The following is a 19,383-nucleotide window of genomic DNA, read 5'->3' as shown; positions in this document are numbered from 1 at the left end:
CAGCAAACATTGTGTTTTATTTAAGATGTAAAAAAGTGAATTAAAATGGAGTCGGCCTCCCACTTGTTTTTTTTTTTTGGAGGTGGGTTGATGTATGAAATTGAATTGAAAGGAAGGGAACTAACAGCAATATTATTGTTATATGTAGTTAAAGATATGCTCTGCTCCCCCCTACCCCACCCCAACCTCCCCGGATGATGTTAATGTTCTTGAAACCCCACCCCCTTTTTGTTTGCTTGTCAATTTTTTTTCTTTTTTTAAAAATAATTTTGCCCCTCCCAAACTCTCAAAAACAATGCTATGTGCCTGCAATGAGATGAGAGTGACTTTAAGAAGAACAACGCCGATGTCACACTTTTCTTGGTATTCTTAAAACACATCGCCCAAACTATGTGTCAAGCATTGTTTCTTTAATGCACTTCTGTGAAATTCCCTTTAATGTGAATGTTTACGTTAAAGTGTAATAACACGTCCTTTGTGTTCTCTGTTATGAAGTTCAATAACTTTGCACTTGGAATGACTGTTGATACATTTTAGTTTCAAAGTTTACTAAGCGTAGTAGGAATCAAGAATGTTATAATCAATTAAATAATAATAATGGAATTAATATCTTTTCTAGTTAATCATGGTTTGTTAACACACCCGCGTCTAAGATATCGATAAATATATAACGTTCAATAAAAGAAAGTGTGCTGAAGAAACGTTTTCGGTGCTTTTTCAATCATTACTTTATAGTAGGTGTTAGGAGTTGTTTAATCTAATGAGAGAGAGAGAGAGAGAGCTGCTTCAGTTATGGGAAAGAGAGAATGAGATAGAGATATGCTTCAGTTATGAGAAAACCTGTACGAGGGTTGTTCGGAAATTATTGAGACAACTTGAATATTTTCTTTTCTAATTGACGAATTTTGGTGAAAATTGGCATAGACACTGAAGAAACGCCAAAAAATAATAAAACAAAGTAATATCAAAAGAATATTTTATATTTTGTTTACGACGGTAGATAAACAAGTCGGTGGTCGGGGTACCCGGCGCAGCCATGAACTCGGAGATTTAACAACTTAAACATATACTTTAAAAGTGTCCGTAGAATTACAGTTAATGATAAAAGTAATCAAATTAAATATGTTCATTTTGCTATTCTTTGCGACTAACTTTTGATTAAGTTTCACTGATGTTCGAGTTGAAATACGGATATGGTACACATATATTTACCAAACAATGGAAATCTGACAACGACTTCACATTGAATTATGACGTCAAGGCGGCGCATTGAAAACCGTCAAACTGGTGGAAATCTCAGAACAAGACCTTTTAAGGCCACGCAGTTGCTTAAAAAACAATACGATGACAAGACAAGGTATAGAGCTTCAGTTCATCATATTTTTTTCACTGATGATCGTTAAACTAGAATTAGCCCAAAGGGATTAATTATCAAGTACTTTTGACACACTAACTGTTGTCAACAGTTCTAAAATATATAAAAAATGTCTGCAGGAGACATTCACAGTAATAAGACTCTCGGGTTAAAATAACTCGTTTTTTTCCCTTAAAAAAACAAGAATGACAGAAAATGTAAATGATGACATCTTGAAATGAAAACAAAGATGAGAAATAAAGAATAATTCTTATTTCTATTCGTTTGTAAGGTGTTTAAAACACAGGAGCAATAAGAAGCGTTAAAATGACGTTGCGAAAAGTTTGCGGTTGCGCCGGGTCACCGGACGAAGGCACGTTGGTCGGATTACCAGGAATGATCTATTCATGCCATGGACAAGAAACTTTTCACATTGATAATTTCTATCCTGATTTACATTTTGGTGAAATTTCAAGAGTTTATCTTTTTTACTTAAAGAATAAGAGAAAATGTCTCAATAATTTCCGAACAACCCTCGTATATTGTTTTTACATAATTAGAAAACAATATATGAAATAACGATTTGTGACAGTGCTGATAATAGATATATATTTAAATTCAACGTCCAATAAATAAATAGCATATTACTGTTCTACGGATGTTGTCATTTGCATCAAAATATTGTTCATACTCGCATCACACAAATTAAAAGTTACATTATTTAACGGCTAATTACTGCCAAGAGTGCGCATTTCTCTCATTTAATAAGATGGTGAGAGTAAACATCTGTTTATCGTGTGCTTGTATCGGTATTTCAATCTTTTAAATGTTGTTATACAAAGCAATTGTTCTCGTGGAATATAATAATTCAATAGATTCCCTTGTAAAATACATGTAAGAAGATGGAACTAAATCGCCAAATATCATGGTAATATAGTTTCTAACTGCTTACTAAATAACCAGAGCCACTGGACAAAATTGTTTAATCTATTTTTAGAGACAAACAAGTTGCATCATCTCAATGAAGGGACGTAACATCAGAGGAGGGTGGGGGGGGGGGGGGTAGGGCCAGCACACCCCCTCCCCGACTCTTTCTCGCAGGAAACATTGTGTTTATAAGATGTAAATAAAGTGAATTAAAATTGAGTCGGCTTCCCACGTTTTGCGAGAGGATGTATAAAACTGAATTGAAAAGATGGAAACTAACTACAAGATTATTGTTATATGAAGTTATAGATATGCTCTGCCCCCCATCCCCTCCCTACCCAACCCCAAACCCCCGGATGATTTTCATGATCTTTAAAACTCACTCCTTTTTTGTTTGTTTGTTTGTTTGTGTTTTTTTTTTGTTTTGTTTTTTTTTTGCTTGTCAATTTTTTTTAGATGATTTTGCCCCTCCCCAACTTTCAAAAACGATGCTATGTGCCTGCAATGAGAGTGGCTTTAGGAAAAACAACGTCGATATCACACTTTTCTTGGTATTCTTAAAAGGCACCGCCCATTGTTTTTAATGGACTTCTGTGAAATACCCTTTAATGTGAATTGTTGTTTATTACAAACAATTGAATATTGTGCACTCACGTGTAATAACACGTCCTTTGTGTTATGTTTTATGAAGTTTGATAATTTTTCACTTGGAATACATGTTGGATTTCAAGTTTACTAAATTAAGTATGAATCAAAAGAGTTTTATTATCTATTAAAAAGAATAATGAGATTCATGTCTTGACTAGGTAATTATGGTTTGTGTACATTGTTCCTGCACGCACCTGTGTCCCAGATATTTCAGCCATTGATTTATAATAATCGATATGAATTTTGTTTTCTTTAACTAAAACATGGCAACGCTAAAAGGCAAAGAATGATAGATGGAAAATATGTTTTGTAAGGAAAAAGAAAACATACTACGACAATATTAAACATGTTATGTGTTACTGTTTTAAGTCTCACTAATAAAATTGTTTCACTTTTGCAGTTCATTTCAGTTCATTTATTCGTTAAAAACTATTTCAAACATATGGTACATGAGGACAAAATACAAAAAGACATGGTCAGAGGTAAACATATATAAATATAAGGGTTATAAAGTTGGGAAAAATTATACAAAATGAACCTCATAGACGACATTACATCGTATATCTTTCTTATAAACACACACAATTTTCTCAACAATTTCATGTTGTATGCTGCCATAGGGTACGAAAATTTTAGCACACTTGGTCTAGCCGAAACATGTTTGTCTATAAGCTTGTTCCGGACTTGTGATATTGCATCACATTCTAAAATATAATGTTAGATGCATTACTTTAGCGCTCTAAAGATCAGCACGTTATGTCATTATAAACAATACATGCCGCTGGTGTACAAACTGTATGATTGGCCAACTCGTTTTTATTTGGCGAAGTTACCTATACACGCTTACACAATGCAAACTCGTGTATATTTTAAACACAGTTTGTTTTCATCAGCGTAACCCTCCCTTAATGTAAATTATTTTCTTGAATTATGCAGTCATGAATCTATTTCTATACTGTGGAATAATTAAAATTCATGAAGGCTCAATTTTCAAGGTTTTCGTTGGTATCCCTCCCCCATGAGTTTACATCCTCAACGAAAACAAATTCAAAAAAAGTTACCTATTTTACTGAAACTGAAAATTGACGCATCCACGAAATTACATACCCATGAATAAGCAAAAAAAAATAAACCCCAATAATCCACGAAATTTGGCCCCCATGAAATTAAATGATTTCAAAGAATATCACTCAGCATACTCAAGGTATCGTTTAATGTGACCTTAAACAGAAAAGTAAGGTGAACATTATGATAGGAATAATACAAACACAGACCGAGTAACGTACGTGTGCAGTAACTCGACTACCTCAACAGCCTTTCATACATATACATGTGTGTATTATACCATAATATTATATTAGACTATATTGCTTTAACATTTTCAAATGAAGAAAAAATCTCATAAAGATTTACTTGTTTTAATAATGATTGACAGCTAGTCATTGAACATCGAACTAAGCTATAATATTTCTTGTTTTACTTCCTCGTCACGTGATCATTGAGTCTCCGCCTTCACTTGCCACTCACACACCCCTCTTCTACTTAAACATCTAAGCAAATACATATACAGCCTGTCTACATATGTCTTCTCAGACGAATGTATACTTTACATTTGCTTTGTTATTTCTGTAAGGCATACAAATCTATACTCATAGAGTTATATAGTTTGACCAGATTGACAACATCATGGTGTCCCTGTCCGGAGACTCTGTGTATCCCCACGATGTCCTCACTGTGTTGTTCTGTCTGCTGACAGTATCCCAGGCGTACGGTGAGTCCACTTTATGTACATTTCTAAATATCATGATATTTTCCAAATGAGTTTGTTTTGGGATACTTTACAAGGACTGAACCAAACCATTAGTTAATAATTTAAAAGAATAAAATGTAAAAAAAAAAAATAAGAGCATTTTATTGAATTTCCCAGAAATTATTGTTAAAATAACAGTAGCAATACTACATTATAAAACCAATCTCCACACTCAAAGAGTATTTACATATTAACTACAAGTATTTTAAAGGCTACATACATAACGTACTTCAAAGAAATACTAGTATATTGAAAAAGGAAATATCAAGTTTCTAATGTCACTTGATGCTGGAAAAAGGTCAATGGTTCGGTAGTTAGGAACAATGATAAGTAAGGGTTCTTTATCGTGCTGGCACCTACCATGATTCATGACTTAATGCGGCAACTTTTATATTTTATGTGTAAGTACTTTCCCTGATTGTATTACATTTGAATTAAATACAGACTTACTAGAAAAAAATATTTTTAAAGCGTTTAATCAACTGAATTTCATTTCGTGTATGTGTTTGATAGTACACGTGTCTTCCGGGGGGGGGGGGGGGGGGGAGGTGTTCTTCTTTTTCCAGTCTCTAACCTTATGCTGTCTCATCTTCTACGCACTGTTTAAACTGTTCAATCTTGAGACACTAATGGTTTATTATATTAAATTTTGATATATACACATTACACACAATTTACATTATAACAAACTCATGTACCATTAATATTTCCATACGATTTTTTTTCTAACTTCAATGTTATTCTATTAGATATGAAATTTTTATTCATAATATTTATAACCTTAGTTACTTAAGTTCGTTTATCGATTGAACTACATTTGATTTTTATATATTTAAAGGTTTCGCTAGAGAAAATTGATACTTTCAAATCGTTTAAACAACTGCATTTGAATGTTCAATACATGCATACATGTATTATAAGCTATTCGAACCACGAGTTAACATCATCACGATAGTAATGTTGTTAGAACATGTGTGTTTATCTTCACAGTTAATGTCGCCCTCAACAAACCAGCATACCAACAGAACCCATACGTTGTTAACGGAGATTACGACACATATGACGCTAGTAACGCTGTAGATGGACATAAATCAGACCTGAGTAGTTGGGGAGGTCAATGTGCTATATTATCAGATTGGGGACAAACCGCCACCTGGTGGGTGAACCTGACAACCATCCACAGCATCAACCACATCACCATCTACTTCGTGACGAACAATAAACCATGGGGTATAGTCACATTTACTGATTATCGTTATTGATAAGGTTCTGTTAAACCTAGATTCCGTTGTTGGTATTATTTGTTATGAAACTGTTTATGGGGCAGGTATAATATATCAATGGGATATAGTCACATTTTTTCGATCATCTCATGTAAACATAAATTCCGTTGATTTTATTTATAATGAGACTGAGTAGGGAACTATTTTCGATTTTTTTTTCAGAATACAAAACAAAGTAACAAGTTTATCAGTGTTTTGTTCCGTGCAAGAATTTTTTTGCAAAAAATGTATGTGAAGTTAAACCCCTATCAACTGGTGAACAAAATTTAAATAACAAAACAGTTATGAATAAGGCGTTTAATAACAACGTTTATTACAGAAACTTTGTAATATTGCTTATTTTTATTAAAAGAGTGATCATATTTGAGATTAACATTATAAAATGTATGGTTGCACAAAGTATTAAATAAATGAAAGCTCCAGAGACAAATCGTGACTGTGTGTCATTACATAGGGCCAAGCGTCGCGGTCGGTGTTGGCACGATAAGGAAACCTTTAGTTGAAATATGCGTTTTATTTTGAGATGTGATTTTTTTTAATCGTGAATCCTTAATGCCCTGTAAAAAAGATAGATACTGTGTCTGCCCACTCCTTAACCAGGATCTGACGACAACTCAACACGAACTGTGTCAACACGGGTGAAAGGAACTCTGTCACCCCCCCCCCCCCCTTCCGCTCACACACTTGCAAACGTTCAGGTATTCACTAACGCTACCATAAGTTTAGGCGACAGCACACTTTTCAACTAGACAGAACTATCTGGTAAACCCCTTCTACAGTAGAGGTTTAAAAGAGTGAACAGATTTGAGATTTTCAAAATAATATTTATGGTATTAAATAAATTAAAGATCCAGAGACAAATTATAACTGTTTGTCATTACATTAGGCCAAGCGTCGTGGTCGGTGTTGGCACGATAAAGAAACCTTTAGTTGAAGTTTCATTTATCGAGAATCCTTCATGCCCTGTAAAACAAGATAGAGATTGTGTCTGTCCACTCCATATCCAGGATCTGACGAGAACTCAACACAGGTGAAAGTAATCTCAGCGAGATTCGTCGAAACTGAAAAATTTTTGACGGACGTCTCTTCCGAATCTCAGACCAGTGCCACACAAAGTGATTCGGGAAAATTTGCCCCAATTTCGGCCGGTTGTTATGTTAGAAATACGCTGAATTAAATCATCTGCTCGCTTCAACTTTTTACTTTGAACATCCTTTTAACTCCCTATCAACATAAAATGTTAGGTTCCTACCGTTAAAAGATTTATATCCCACAAAATATGAACTTGTTTATTTTTCAATTCATTTCCACACTCATTCACATCTCCAATGCTGAAGAGTTCCAGTCAAGGTCATTAATAGACTGTTTCAAAATATGTCGTATTCGTAGTTTTACATAGAAAACAATAATAGGGCAAACAGAAACTTTAAAAATGCATTTAGATGTCAAGTTATTTGCCAAAAAAATAAAATATGAAATTTATATTAAATAAAAAGGAAATATCCGGTATTTATAACTAAACCTTTTAATTTTATAATGTAATATTCATAAAATGATAAGGTTGAAACCTTTAGGTACGACATATTTTGAAACAGTCTATTTATGACCTTGACTGGAACTCTTCAGCATTGGAGATGTGAATGAGTGTGGAAATGAATTGAAAAATAAACAAGTTCATATTTTGTGGGATTTAAATCTTTTAACGGTAGGAACCTATCATTTTATGTTGATAGGGAGTTAAAAGGATGTTCAAAGTAAACAGTTGAAGCGAGCAGATGATTTAATTCAGCGTATTTCTAACATAACAACCGGCCGAAGTTGGGGCAAATTTTCCCGAATCACTTTGTGTGGCACTGGTCTGAGATTCGGAAGAGACGTCCGTCAAAAATTTTTCAGTCTCGACGAATCTCGCTGAGATTAAGGTGAAAGGAACTCTGTCACCCCCCTCCGCCCCCCCCCCCCCCCCCGCTCACACACTTGCAAACGTTCAGGTATTCACTAACGCTGCCGTAAGTTTAGGCGACAGCACACTTTTCAACTAGACAGAACTATCAGGTGAATCCCTTCTACAGTAGGGTGTAGGGGCAACAAGTGAACTGTTGTATTATTGGCATGAATACACTAACGAAACTTTTTGGTTTGTATATACGGTTTATTTTTGTTTCATTGTTGGCCCTTTAACAAAATACTTATCTACATAGATATGCACTGTTGTAAATCATTGTTATCTACTATGTACTGACATCACCACTATTTATTTGACATGAATTATGTCTACATGCCCGCTTCATTTGTGCGTTAATACATTAAATGTCATCCATATATATTTGTTGACCATTACATGTTGAGAATCATTTATTGGTTCTCTTTTTTTATCTAACTAACTTCTTATGGCCTTCATAATAATTTTCTTATTATGACGATACAGGTCCTTCTAATGTGCTCACTAAGTTTTTCCTTGGATTCTCGGTGTACGTCTCCAATACAACAGATAGACTACAGGGAACACTGTGTTACAAAGACGACAACTTTACACTAGACACCATACCTGCTGTCTTCACCACCGCCTGTCCTGTATATGGACAGTACGTCATCTTCTACAACGAGAGACTACCAGGAGTTACCTACCCTGACGAGTACTCCGATTTTGTTTACATTGCCCTCTGTGAAGTGGAGGTGTACGGTGGGTGTACTTTATCTTCAATTCAATATGTGTAATTAAAACATAGTATACGGTGGTTCTGTCAACATCTTTAAAATTTAGTAACTTTAGAATGTGATTTGTACACTATGTTTATGGTCGATATTAGTGTGTTTATTTCCATGCTACAATAACCATTATTTCAAACAATTTAATCGTACATAACATTTGACAATGATGGCATTTACAAATGATGATTGTGTTTTCCCCAATAGTGTCCTCACTCATTGCTACATAACAATTTAACATGAACCATATCAACATGGATAATTAGTACTCGATGCATATGCATTATTAAATTACCATGATGAAACGCATGCCTAGTTATGCATAAGCAAACTATGTCATTTTACACATGAAGAAATTTTTGAAATTGTTAGAAGTATAACTAAGTCAATACCATTGCATAAATTGAAGGATGTCCTGCTACCGGATATTTTGGGTCCAACTGTTCCGTTCCCTGTCCAGACGTCAACTGTCAGTACTGTCACATAGAGACGGGCACCTGTCGGGGCTGTAAACCTGGATACAAAGGTCACCGATGTGAAATCAGTAAGGCTACAGATCTGAAATTTTATGGAAAAATGGATTAAGATGTCGTATAGCTACAGTAACATTCAAATGAACATAACTACATCATATTATAAATCTGTGTGTTAGTTTTTACAGTCTGGGTAAGAATACAGTAAATTTGTAAAATAAAAAAAAAGGTCAGGTTGATTATGTTCAATATGAAATTGGTTTGTATTGATAGCTTGTGAAAGGGGAACGTATGGTGCTGGCTGCAAAGAAACATGTGGAACCTGTCGTGACGTAAACCAGTGCTCCATCAACAATGGGACTTGCTTAACTGGGTGTGATGCTGGTTATAAAGGAGACTTGTGTAAAACTGGTAAATGTGAAGATAGATCAACACATTAAGTAAACAAATGTGTTTTAAGGATTAGTAGACTGATAATGAGAGAGTTGCAGGAACTGCACATAAGATGCATTATTATCAACTTCATAGGCGATTTCGCCACATATCATACTCATATTAAGTGCTTTTCATGTTAGAATGATATTGAAATCACATAAGAATTATCATGTCGATTTATTTACATAGAGCTATTAATCTCACGACCTACACCTTTCAACACTTTTGAAAGAAAACTGTGCATAACATACCAGCTGTTTTTGTATAGTTCCTTTAACAGTTAAAGCTAAAGTGATAGCTTTTGTTTTGTTTATTTCCATTTCATGCAATTATCGTTTTGTGTCCAGAAAAAGGGACCGGGTGTCTCAATTTTTAAAAATGAGTTGATTAAATGATTCTGTCAATTTGACATGTCCTAGTTATTTAGATGAGATTATCGTTCTTATAAATTAACCACACGAAGTTGTATAAAATGATATGTTTATAAGTTTAAAAACTCTTTAACTTCACATTAGAAAAACTGTTTTAATACATTTATTTTTACATATTAAACTAAATTGATTTTTTAGCTTGTGACAGAGGGTGGTATGGCTACGACTGCAAAGAAACATGTGGACATTGTCGTGACAGATACCTGTGTTCCAACATCAATGGATGGTGTCGGACTGGATGTGACCCTGGTTATCAAGGAGACCTGTGTAAAACATGTAAGTGTTTTGTGTTATGATATGCATTTAAATAAAGAAAAACATAGTTATCATTACCTTAACATAATAATAATAATGTTGCCGTGTAATCTGATTTCTAGATCAACACTATAAATTTTCTGAATACATATTACTGCTGTTTTATCGAACTAAAGAAGAAGACGTTTGTTTGTTTGTTTGTTTTTTTTTTACTGTGTTTGGAAAGCAAATATGCTTTTATGATTTTAAAACATTTAAATTGAATAGCAATTCTTAACCCATAAACCTTTTGAGATTGAATGCTTTTTCGCAGCATGTGACAGAGGGTCGTATGGTTCTGAATGCAATGAAACATGTGGACATTGTCGTGACGTAGACCATTGTTCCAATATTAATGGGACGTGTTCGACAGGATGTGATGCTGACTATCAAGGAGACTTGTGTAAAACTCGTGAGTAGAAATGTATTAAATATAGCATAGAAAAAATAGATATATAATACCTGTATTTTAAATGTAATTAAAATGATTTAGTAGGTACTGATATTATAAATTCTGTCCATGTCAGCTTGCCCCGTTGGATATTTTGGAGAAGACTGTTCGGAGACATGTATCAACAGTTACACATGTGATGGATGTAACGATGTCAGTGGTTCATGTGATTATGGCTGCCGTCCTGGCTGGATAGGATACTTCTGTCAAAAAAGTAGGAATCTTACATACACACAAATTTTCATTTAATTTTGAGATTGGAAAAAAAGAATATCATCCATTATTATTTTTAACAGATAGGAAAACATGAATTTCATAGAAGACGAAAAAACTAAGATTTTTTTTTTATTGTATTATTTGTTATTTTTTTATTAATTTTTTTGGGGGACAAACTTTAATAGGTTATTTATATTGTTTAAAAATGCTAATGGTTAAATTAAAAACAACTGTACCTAGACGTTAGTGAATTGAGTACATCAGAAGCCAATAATATGTTCTTAGGTAAGTGTTTACATTTTATTTTATTTTACAAGGGAGACAAACACAAACAGACTAACAAATTACAAACGATACATTATTATAATCATATAACATTCAAGGAACACACTCTGAATTTGCGTGAAAATAAATATTTATCGGGCTAGAATGTTATAATAAAACAATGGCAGTGTGGTGGAGTTTTTATTTTTATGTATGATGCATTACATGACCTTGAAATATTAAGTAGGTGTATACATCTGCAGCAGCTTTTTCAAAAATATGAAAACGAATATTAGACGAAAAATTCGAATAACCATTTATAATTTTGAAACTTATATGTATGCGCATTGCATGCGCATTTTTATGTGCGACATCGCGTTATTTTATGGAGAGTTCTGGTATGTATGAAACAACAGGAAATAATACACGCGATGCATCATGGGTAAGTGTTGAAACTTTGTCTGTGGAATATATGAACCAAGACCATTTCGTATTTAGTTTTAAAGTAAATGTTTCATCTCTCAAATTTAAAAATCCTACAGATTTAATATGTGTAACTATTCAGTTGCAATTATCTATTTAACAAACTTAGTCAATGTTGAAGAATTAAATCTGTATCGTGATTGTTAAACCTTAAGTGTTCCTAATAATTTTAAAATAATTGTTTTTTCTCTTTTACGAATTTTCAGACGTTTGAATTGCTGTTCAAATCTTGAAAACAATGATTGTGATAATGGTTTGAAAAAAAAAAAAAACAACAAAAACAAAAACAAAAAATGTAAATTAATTTGAAGATTAATATCTCCTAAATTCAAGGACATTAACCGTTGGAACACTCATTAAAAAAGTTATAATAAAATATAAGCCCGATGTTTTAGTTTCTAAAGCAATATGCTATATAATTATTTTCTTCAAATAATAAAACAATAATTATATTTTTTTGAAACATATTTTCACTAATCTTTAAAATCTTGAGTTTAAATGTGGCGTGCCCATTAGTTAAGTTAAACACTTTAACGGTTAACATACGTAGAGCCAGGTCATCATGCTTCGATGGTGCGGAATATATGTGTTAGATTATTTGTAAGATTAATATATTTTTTTTTAATTATGATTGTTTTTAAAACACTGTTTGCATATAATAAGGTGGTATCATGTATTACTTACGTCATGTTTTGTTTTTCTATAACTTCAGGTTATTTCTCCTATATATAAATATTTATATTTGGATTTAATTCATAATAGACACCCCCTGCTCAACGGAGTTTCGTTTAAAACGTGAGTACATTTTAGCATGTAAATATATCGCCTTTAATACCAAACTGGTTTTTTTTACATGTATTTCACACATAATAATGTATTTTATACCTATTTGCAAGCATATTTAATTTGCAAAGTTTAAATATTGCATATATTTAGTATTTTTTTTTAATAATTCTGTTACAGAAAAAATAAATGACCTACATGAGTAGCGACAATCTCTGGAGAGGTTACCTATCCAAATAGGACACTGTTGATTCCCTTAATAATATACTTCCCCATACTATTCTTGTTGTATGTATGTAGCCGTAGTATGATTACGCAACAGAAACATGTATACCATGCAAAAATAGATGAGTATTGAATATAAAGAGACAAAATGACAGATGATATACATGTACTATAGATAATTTTCTTTACAGATCGATCTAAAACAAGGCTTGACTACCTGAGTCTCAAATCTCATCACGGTGTAGGTTGGTTTATTTTTCACTGAACAGATTTGTGCATAAATAAAAATAATAACATTTCATGCACATTTATTTTGTAATATGTGAAGTAATATCACACTTGTGTGTACGTTTACTTTAATAAAATAGTTCGGAACAATTTTTGAGTTTTTTGTTGGAAATGAAATGCTTACATTTTAATCATCCTTTATGATGTGTTTAAAAGTCTGCAGAATATTTATTTATGCATACCTATGCATTATTAAAATGGAAACTTTATATGTAAATAAAAGAATATAAATAGCACTTACTTTTTTGATTATCTAAAATGCAATTTTGGTTATATTGATATTTTATTTGTTAGATCTAATGAAAACTTAATTTATTTCAGAGATAAGACGGATTCAAACCTTTCGATAGCTGAAGCAGACCTGGATTATTGGATCGTCATTTGCTATTCCTATTTGTTCAGCATAAGACAACCGGTAGTGCATTTGACTTTTATCTTTTATGTGTCTGACATGACATGTGGTAATGAAACTTGTACGTGTCCGTCATTACCTGTGTTCAAGAAACGTGTACGTGTCCGCCATTAACCTGTGTTCAAGAAACTTCTACGTGTCTGCCATTACCTGCGTTCAAAAAACGTCTATGTTTCCGCCATTACCTGTGTTCAAGAAACGTCTACGTGTTAGCAAATACCTTTGTTCAAGAAACATGTATGTGTACGCCATTACCTTTGTTCAAGAAACTTGTATGTGTACGCCAAAACCTGTGTTCAAGAAACTTGTACATGTCCGTCATTACCTGTGTTATAGAAACGTGTACGTGTCCACCATTACATGCGTTCAAGAAACATATACATGTCTGCCATTTTCTGTGTTCAAAAAACATGTACATGCCTGACATTACCTGTGTCTGAGAAACTCCGTCCGCCGTTTAGGATGCATCATACAATTTTTGCATCTGACATAACTTGTGTATAGATATTTAATGGAATGAAAAATTAGTTCTTTTCAAAAACGTTTTACTATGTTGTAATTTTAAGTGGATTACATTGTACAACGTTTTTTTGTTTTTTTTTTCATTTTTTTAAACAAACAAGTTTGCAAATATTATGTTTTATTATGTTGTTTTATATTTTACCTGGAGAGTTTTAAACATTTACATTAAATTTCAATGAAAAGCTTACCTTTCTATTGATCTGGTGTTTATTTTGTTGACTGATTGAAAGTTAATATTTTCACGTCCCGTTGATTATCGCAGGAGCTTATGGTTCCGCAATTAGAATATTATTTAAACAATAAAATGCTTTTTTTAGTACTTTATATGAAACCACACCGAATCATTAGAAAAACAAAGAACTTTTTTTTAATATTTACGTCTTTCTTTTAACAAATTTAGAAATGTATTGTAAAAAGTATATCTACATGTCAGTAAAATAAGCTAAATCACATAAACTGTTGATGTACATCGGTACATTAGCTAACAAAAAAACCCGGCCAAACCGCCTCCAATGGAAATTCGAGTTTTACATTATCATGAACATTTCGTGCAGTCCGAGATTGTTGCTTGATTGCTGAAGGTTTTGATCAATCGATAAAACTGGGCGTGAAAACTTAAGTCCTTTCAATTTCTACAGATTTATTACAATAAACTTCCTTATGAAACAAAGGAAATCATCATTAATGGGTGAAAATATGAACACATATTTACCATCTACCGAGTATGATTAATTTTATTTAAAAGGTGTATAGTTTTAACCAAATACAGACCTTTTGAATTAAATGTCTACAATGATCACAAAACAAACCTCTGGCTTTGGATTAAATAAATATCCCTGTGTCTATGGACCCATTTAAATCACTACTAACTAAATCACTGCGTTTCCTGTTTAAAAAAATCAACAAACAGAACTCTTTTACGCCTTTTAAGGATGTTTGAACTAACAATTACGTGTACATGCAGTATATAAAAATTGTAATTTTTAGAAGGTAAAAAAAAAAAGAAATCACCACAGGGAGATTATCAAGATATATACATTTAAATTTAAAACCAAATAAATAAATGCAAAGTAATCCTCCTCAAAATGTGTTGATATTGTGCATTTACAGTCATTGAATTTATTATAAAGTATCTCAGGGAAATGATTTAAGATCATCACTTTCTATCAAAGTCGAATGAAAAACCGAAACAAAGGATTCCGACCCCTTTTGGCAAATACAATCTATTCCTCTCACCCCCCCCCCTTTCTCGAAAAACACTTCAACCCCCTTGGCGTGCAAGAAAAACGAACCCTTTCGCTTTGTTACACCCTGTAGCAATGGTGCCGTTACAGTATCAGACAGAACCAACACTGGTTCCCCATCATCCAAATGAGTATTGACTTCAATCAAACAATAAATGTCGATTATGAAACAAGAACAAGGTGATGCCAGAGGATACGGGAGCTTCCCTCTGTAATCAAAGTGACGTACCCTCTGTATTCACGGCGATGTACAGAACAAGGTAATATCAAGGACAACCTCTGTAATTACGGTGATGTACCCTCTGTAATCGCGGTGATGTTCCCTCTGTAATCACGCTAATGTACCCTCTGTATCCACGGTGATTTACCCTTTGTAACCACGGTGATTGACCCTGTGTAAATACGATGATGTACCCTGTATAATAACGGCCATGTACAGAGCAAGGGCATATCAATGATAACCTCTGTAATCATGGGGATAAAAAGAGCAAGGGCATATCAAGGACAACCTCTGAAAGCATCGCGATGTACAGATCAAGGTCGTAGAAGGACAACCTTTTTAATCATGGTGATGTACTCTCTGTAATCATGGTGTGGACCCCTCTGTAATCACGTTGATGGTCCCTTTGTAACCAAGGTGATTTACCTTCTGTAAACACGGTAATGTATCCTGTGTAATCACGGTAATTGTCTTTTTGTTATTACGATAATGGTCCCTCTGTAATCATGGTGATGGTCCCTTTGTAATCTAAGTGATGTATCATCTGTAATCACGTAAATATACCCTCCTTAAAAACGGTGATATACCCTCTGTAACAACGGTAATTTACCCTCTGCAATCACGGTGATGTACCCTCTGTAATGACGGTGATACACTCTCTGTAACTACGGTAATGTACCCTCTGTAATCATTGCGATGTACAGAGCAAGGGCATATCAAGGACAAACTCTATAATCATGGCGATGTACAGTACAAGGGCATATCAAGGACAAACTCTATAATCACGGTGATGTACCCTCTGTAATGACAGTGATACACTCTCTGTAACTACGGTAATGTACCCTCTGTAATCATTGCGATGTACAGAGCAAGGGCATATCAAGGACAACCTCTATAATCATGGCGATGTACAGTACAAGGGCATATCAAGGACAATCTCTGTTAGCAGGGTGTGTACCCTCTGTAATCAAGGTGATGTACTCTCTGTAATCAATGTGAGTACCCTCTGTAATCACGTTGATGGTTCCTCTGTATACCACGGTGATGCACCCTCTGTAATCACGTTGATGGCTCCTCTGTAACCATGGTGATGCACCCTCTGTAATCACGGTGATGTACCCTCTGTAATCACGGTGATGGTCCCTCTGTAATCACGGTGATGTACTCTCTGTAATCACGGTGATAGTCCCTCTAAAATCACGGCAATGTACCATCTGTAATCACGGTAATGTACCCTCTGTAATCATGGCGATGTACAGAGCAAGGGCATATCAGGGACAACCTCTGTAATCACGGTGATGTACCCTCTGTAATCACGGTGATGTACCTCTGTAAACACGGTGATGTACCCTTCGTAATCACGGTGATGTACCCTTCGTAATCACGGCGATGTACAAACCATGGCCATATCAAGGACAATCTCTGTAATCACGGCGATGTACAGAGCATAGGGAATATCAAAGACAAGCTCTGTAATCATGGCGATGTACAGTACAAGGGCATATCGATGACAATCTCTGTAATCACGGTGATGTTCCCTCTGTGTTCACGGTGATGTAATCTCTGTAATCACGGTGATGTATCTTCTGTAATCAGGGCGATGTACAGAGTAAGGGCATATCAAGGACAATCTCTGTAATCATGGCGATGTACAGAGCATAGGGAATATCAAAGACAAACTCTGTAATCATGGCGATGTACAGTACAAGGGCATATCGATGACACTCTCTGTAATCACGGTGATGTACCCTCTGTGTTCATGGTGCTGTAATCTCTGTAATCACGGTGATGTATCTTCTGTAATCAGGGCGATGTACAGAGTAAGGGCATATCAAGGACAACCTCTGTAATCATGGCGATGAACAGAGCAAGGGCATATCAGGGACAACCTGATAACACTGCAAGGTTTCTGCGTCATTAAACCTCCGCTTAATGGTCAAATCTAACAGTGTATTATTGATAAGTAATAGCTTCCAAAAAGCTTTCATAATTGAACAAAAATATTAAATGAAAGCATGCATGTATCAATTCGGCTATCTTATTACAAATGAAATATGATTTTCGCTGTTTATAATTTCATAAACGAAACGTGCATATTTAAATAATAATTGCATTTTTGTATATTAAGATGCAAATCAAAGTCCAATTTTCCCACCGTAGGATATAAATAAGGATATGCAATCACTTACAATCGTTTTCTAAAAAGTGTGTGGGGGAGCTATGGGGTGCTTTATCCAAAACATTATGACAAGCAATTAAAAAAAGGGGAACTCTAAAAACTCTCAAAATCCTTATTCGATTCAACTAGAAATCCTTATTTTCTTAAGTATTTGCTGGGAAAAAAATAGGGGGAGGCAACCACTCCCCTCTCCTCCTTGATACAACATGCCTATGATGTGTACACATGGTGTGCTCTAGAGTATTCGCATTACCCGGCAGCAAGGCTTGCTGTGAATACTGATTAAAGTATAATGAAAAGAAAATATATTGAACATTCATAAAATTCCTTGTTTCTGTCATTTTCGTATAAAAAACCTTCTGCACGAAAAAAAAAGTTTTGTCGCTAAACTTGTTTGTTTCTCAAATTAAAGGTGGATTTTCTTTCTGAATGTTGTGTTGATATAAAGTGATTATCTTTTCGTTATGTCTAAATTTACACCACCAACCCCGTGGTAAAAAAAAATGAAACTTGATAAAACAACAAAATCACACCCCAATCATATTTTGTAGATCATACAGGTACTGCAAAAAAAAATGTTGACCCTAACCCTAACCCTAAAATTCGGTTTAAAAATGTAATTTTTCGGCCACTAAATGACCCCCAGGACAAAATTGCAATTTCAAAAACTTATTGCACATCTATACTACTTCCTTAAACCTATTCCAAGAGATGATTTTTGTACTGTTGAAAATGTAAGATAAGTTCGGGAAATCATTTTTTTCTTGTAAAAAAAGTCAATTTTTTGCGAAGTATTTGCACCTTAGAACTACAACTGATGATTTTTCTATTGTTGAAATTATAGAATGAATTTGACGAAGCTGTTTTTATAAACACGTCATTTTTAAGCGGGTTTTCCAACGGAAAAATCTGGTTATCAAAATGGTGAAAATGAAAGAAGTTGTTCCTTTGCAGATCAATTGGACTTATCAAAGGTGTGCATATTGCTAGGAATTTTATTTCTGAAGAGTCATAAATAAAAAAAAAAAACAGCTGTTGAACTTAGTCATTGTTTGGCAAAATATTGCATATTTGGTACCTCTTTTGTGCGGATAAGATTCTCCTACAGTTTTCAAGGTAGGCAGTTGTTCTTTTGCAGATTAATTGGACATATGTCAGAAGTGTGCATATTGCTAGGGTTTGATTTCTGATAATTTATGAACAAAACTAACTGTTGAACTTAGTCATTTTTTGGCAAAGTATTGCACATTAAGTACTTCCATCTCCCTGGAAAGGTAGTGTTAATCAATTCAGGGTTGACAAATGGATTATAGATAATGCTCACACAAATAAACCGGTTTGCTGTCACATTGTATAACTGTTTGGCTTATTTAATTAATGAACATTGAAAAATAACTTCATTTCATTTCAGCGGCCTGCTGGAGCTCTGTACACTTGTACATAAACCATAAAATGTTCGGTAGTCAAATAATGACTATTAAAATTTCTTTTAGAAAATACATCACGTGTTTGATTTCAATAAATGGCGCAAAATTGATACAGGTAAAGCCATATACAGTTATAATATATCAAATACACAGATCGATTGGAAACATAAACTCATCAATTTTGAAAACAAACCTGGATATCTTTACAAGTTGAACATTATTGTTGTTGATATATATATATATATATATATATATATATATATATATATATATATATATATATATATATATATATATATATATAT

At 33.8% G+C, this 19,383-nt stretch overlaps 1 protein-coding gene across 1 annotated transcript; it reads left to right on the top strand.

Moving 5' to 3' along the window:
- The first annotated feature begins 4,502 nt into the window (after nucleotides 1-4,502).
- Nucleotides 4,503-14,086, top strand: LOC128169322 (protein draper-like). The gene is made up of 10 exons (XM_052835483.1): nucleotides 4,503-4,700; nucleotides 5,730-5,969; nucleotides 8,451-8,705; nucleotides 9,141-9,275; nucleotides 9,478-9,615; nucleotides 10,209-10,346; nucleotides 10,639-10,776; nucleotides 10,892-11,029; nucleotides 12,978-13,027; nucleotides 13,396-14,086. The coding sequence occupies exons 1-10, from the start codon at nucleotides 4,616-4,618 to the stop codon at nucleotides 13,399-13,401; spliced, it is 1,323 nt and encodes a 440-aa protein (XP_052691443.1). The 5' UTR covers nucleotides 4,503-4,615; the 3' UTR covers nucleotides 13,402-14,086.
- The last annotated feature ends 5,297 nt before the right edge of the window (nucleotides 14,087-19,383 follow it).

Source organism: Crassostrea angulata, unplaced genomic scaffold (genome assembly GCF_025612915.1).
Source record: "Crassostrea angulata isolate pt1a10 unplaced genomic scaffold, ASM2561291v2 HiC_scaffold_118, whole genome shotgun sequence".
In the NCBI taxonomy this organism is placed as follows: Eukaryota; Metazoa; Mollusca; class Bivalvia; order Ostreida; family Ostreidae; genus Magallana; species Magallana angulata.
This window is presented reverse-complemented; position numbering and strand designations above follow the sequence as displayed.

Bases quoted from the DNA above. Each gene is read 5' to 3' on its own strand.
- LOC128169322 (XM_052835483.1), top strand. From the start codon at position 4,616: ATGGTGTCCCTGTCCGGAGACTCTGTGTATCCCCACGATGTCCTCACT. The intron at 4,701-5,729 runs GTGAGTCCACTT...TTATCTTCACAG, and splicing joins GACAGTATCCCAGGCGTACG to TTAATGTCGCCCTCAACAAA. The intron at 5,970-8,450 runs GTATAGTCACAT...ATGACGATACAG, and splicing joins GACGAACAATAAACCATGGG to GTCCTTCTAATGTGCTCACT.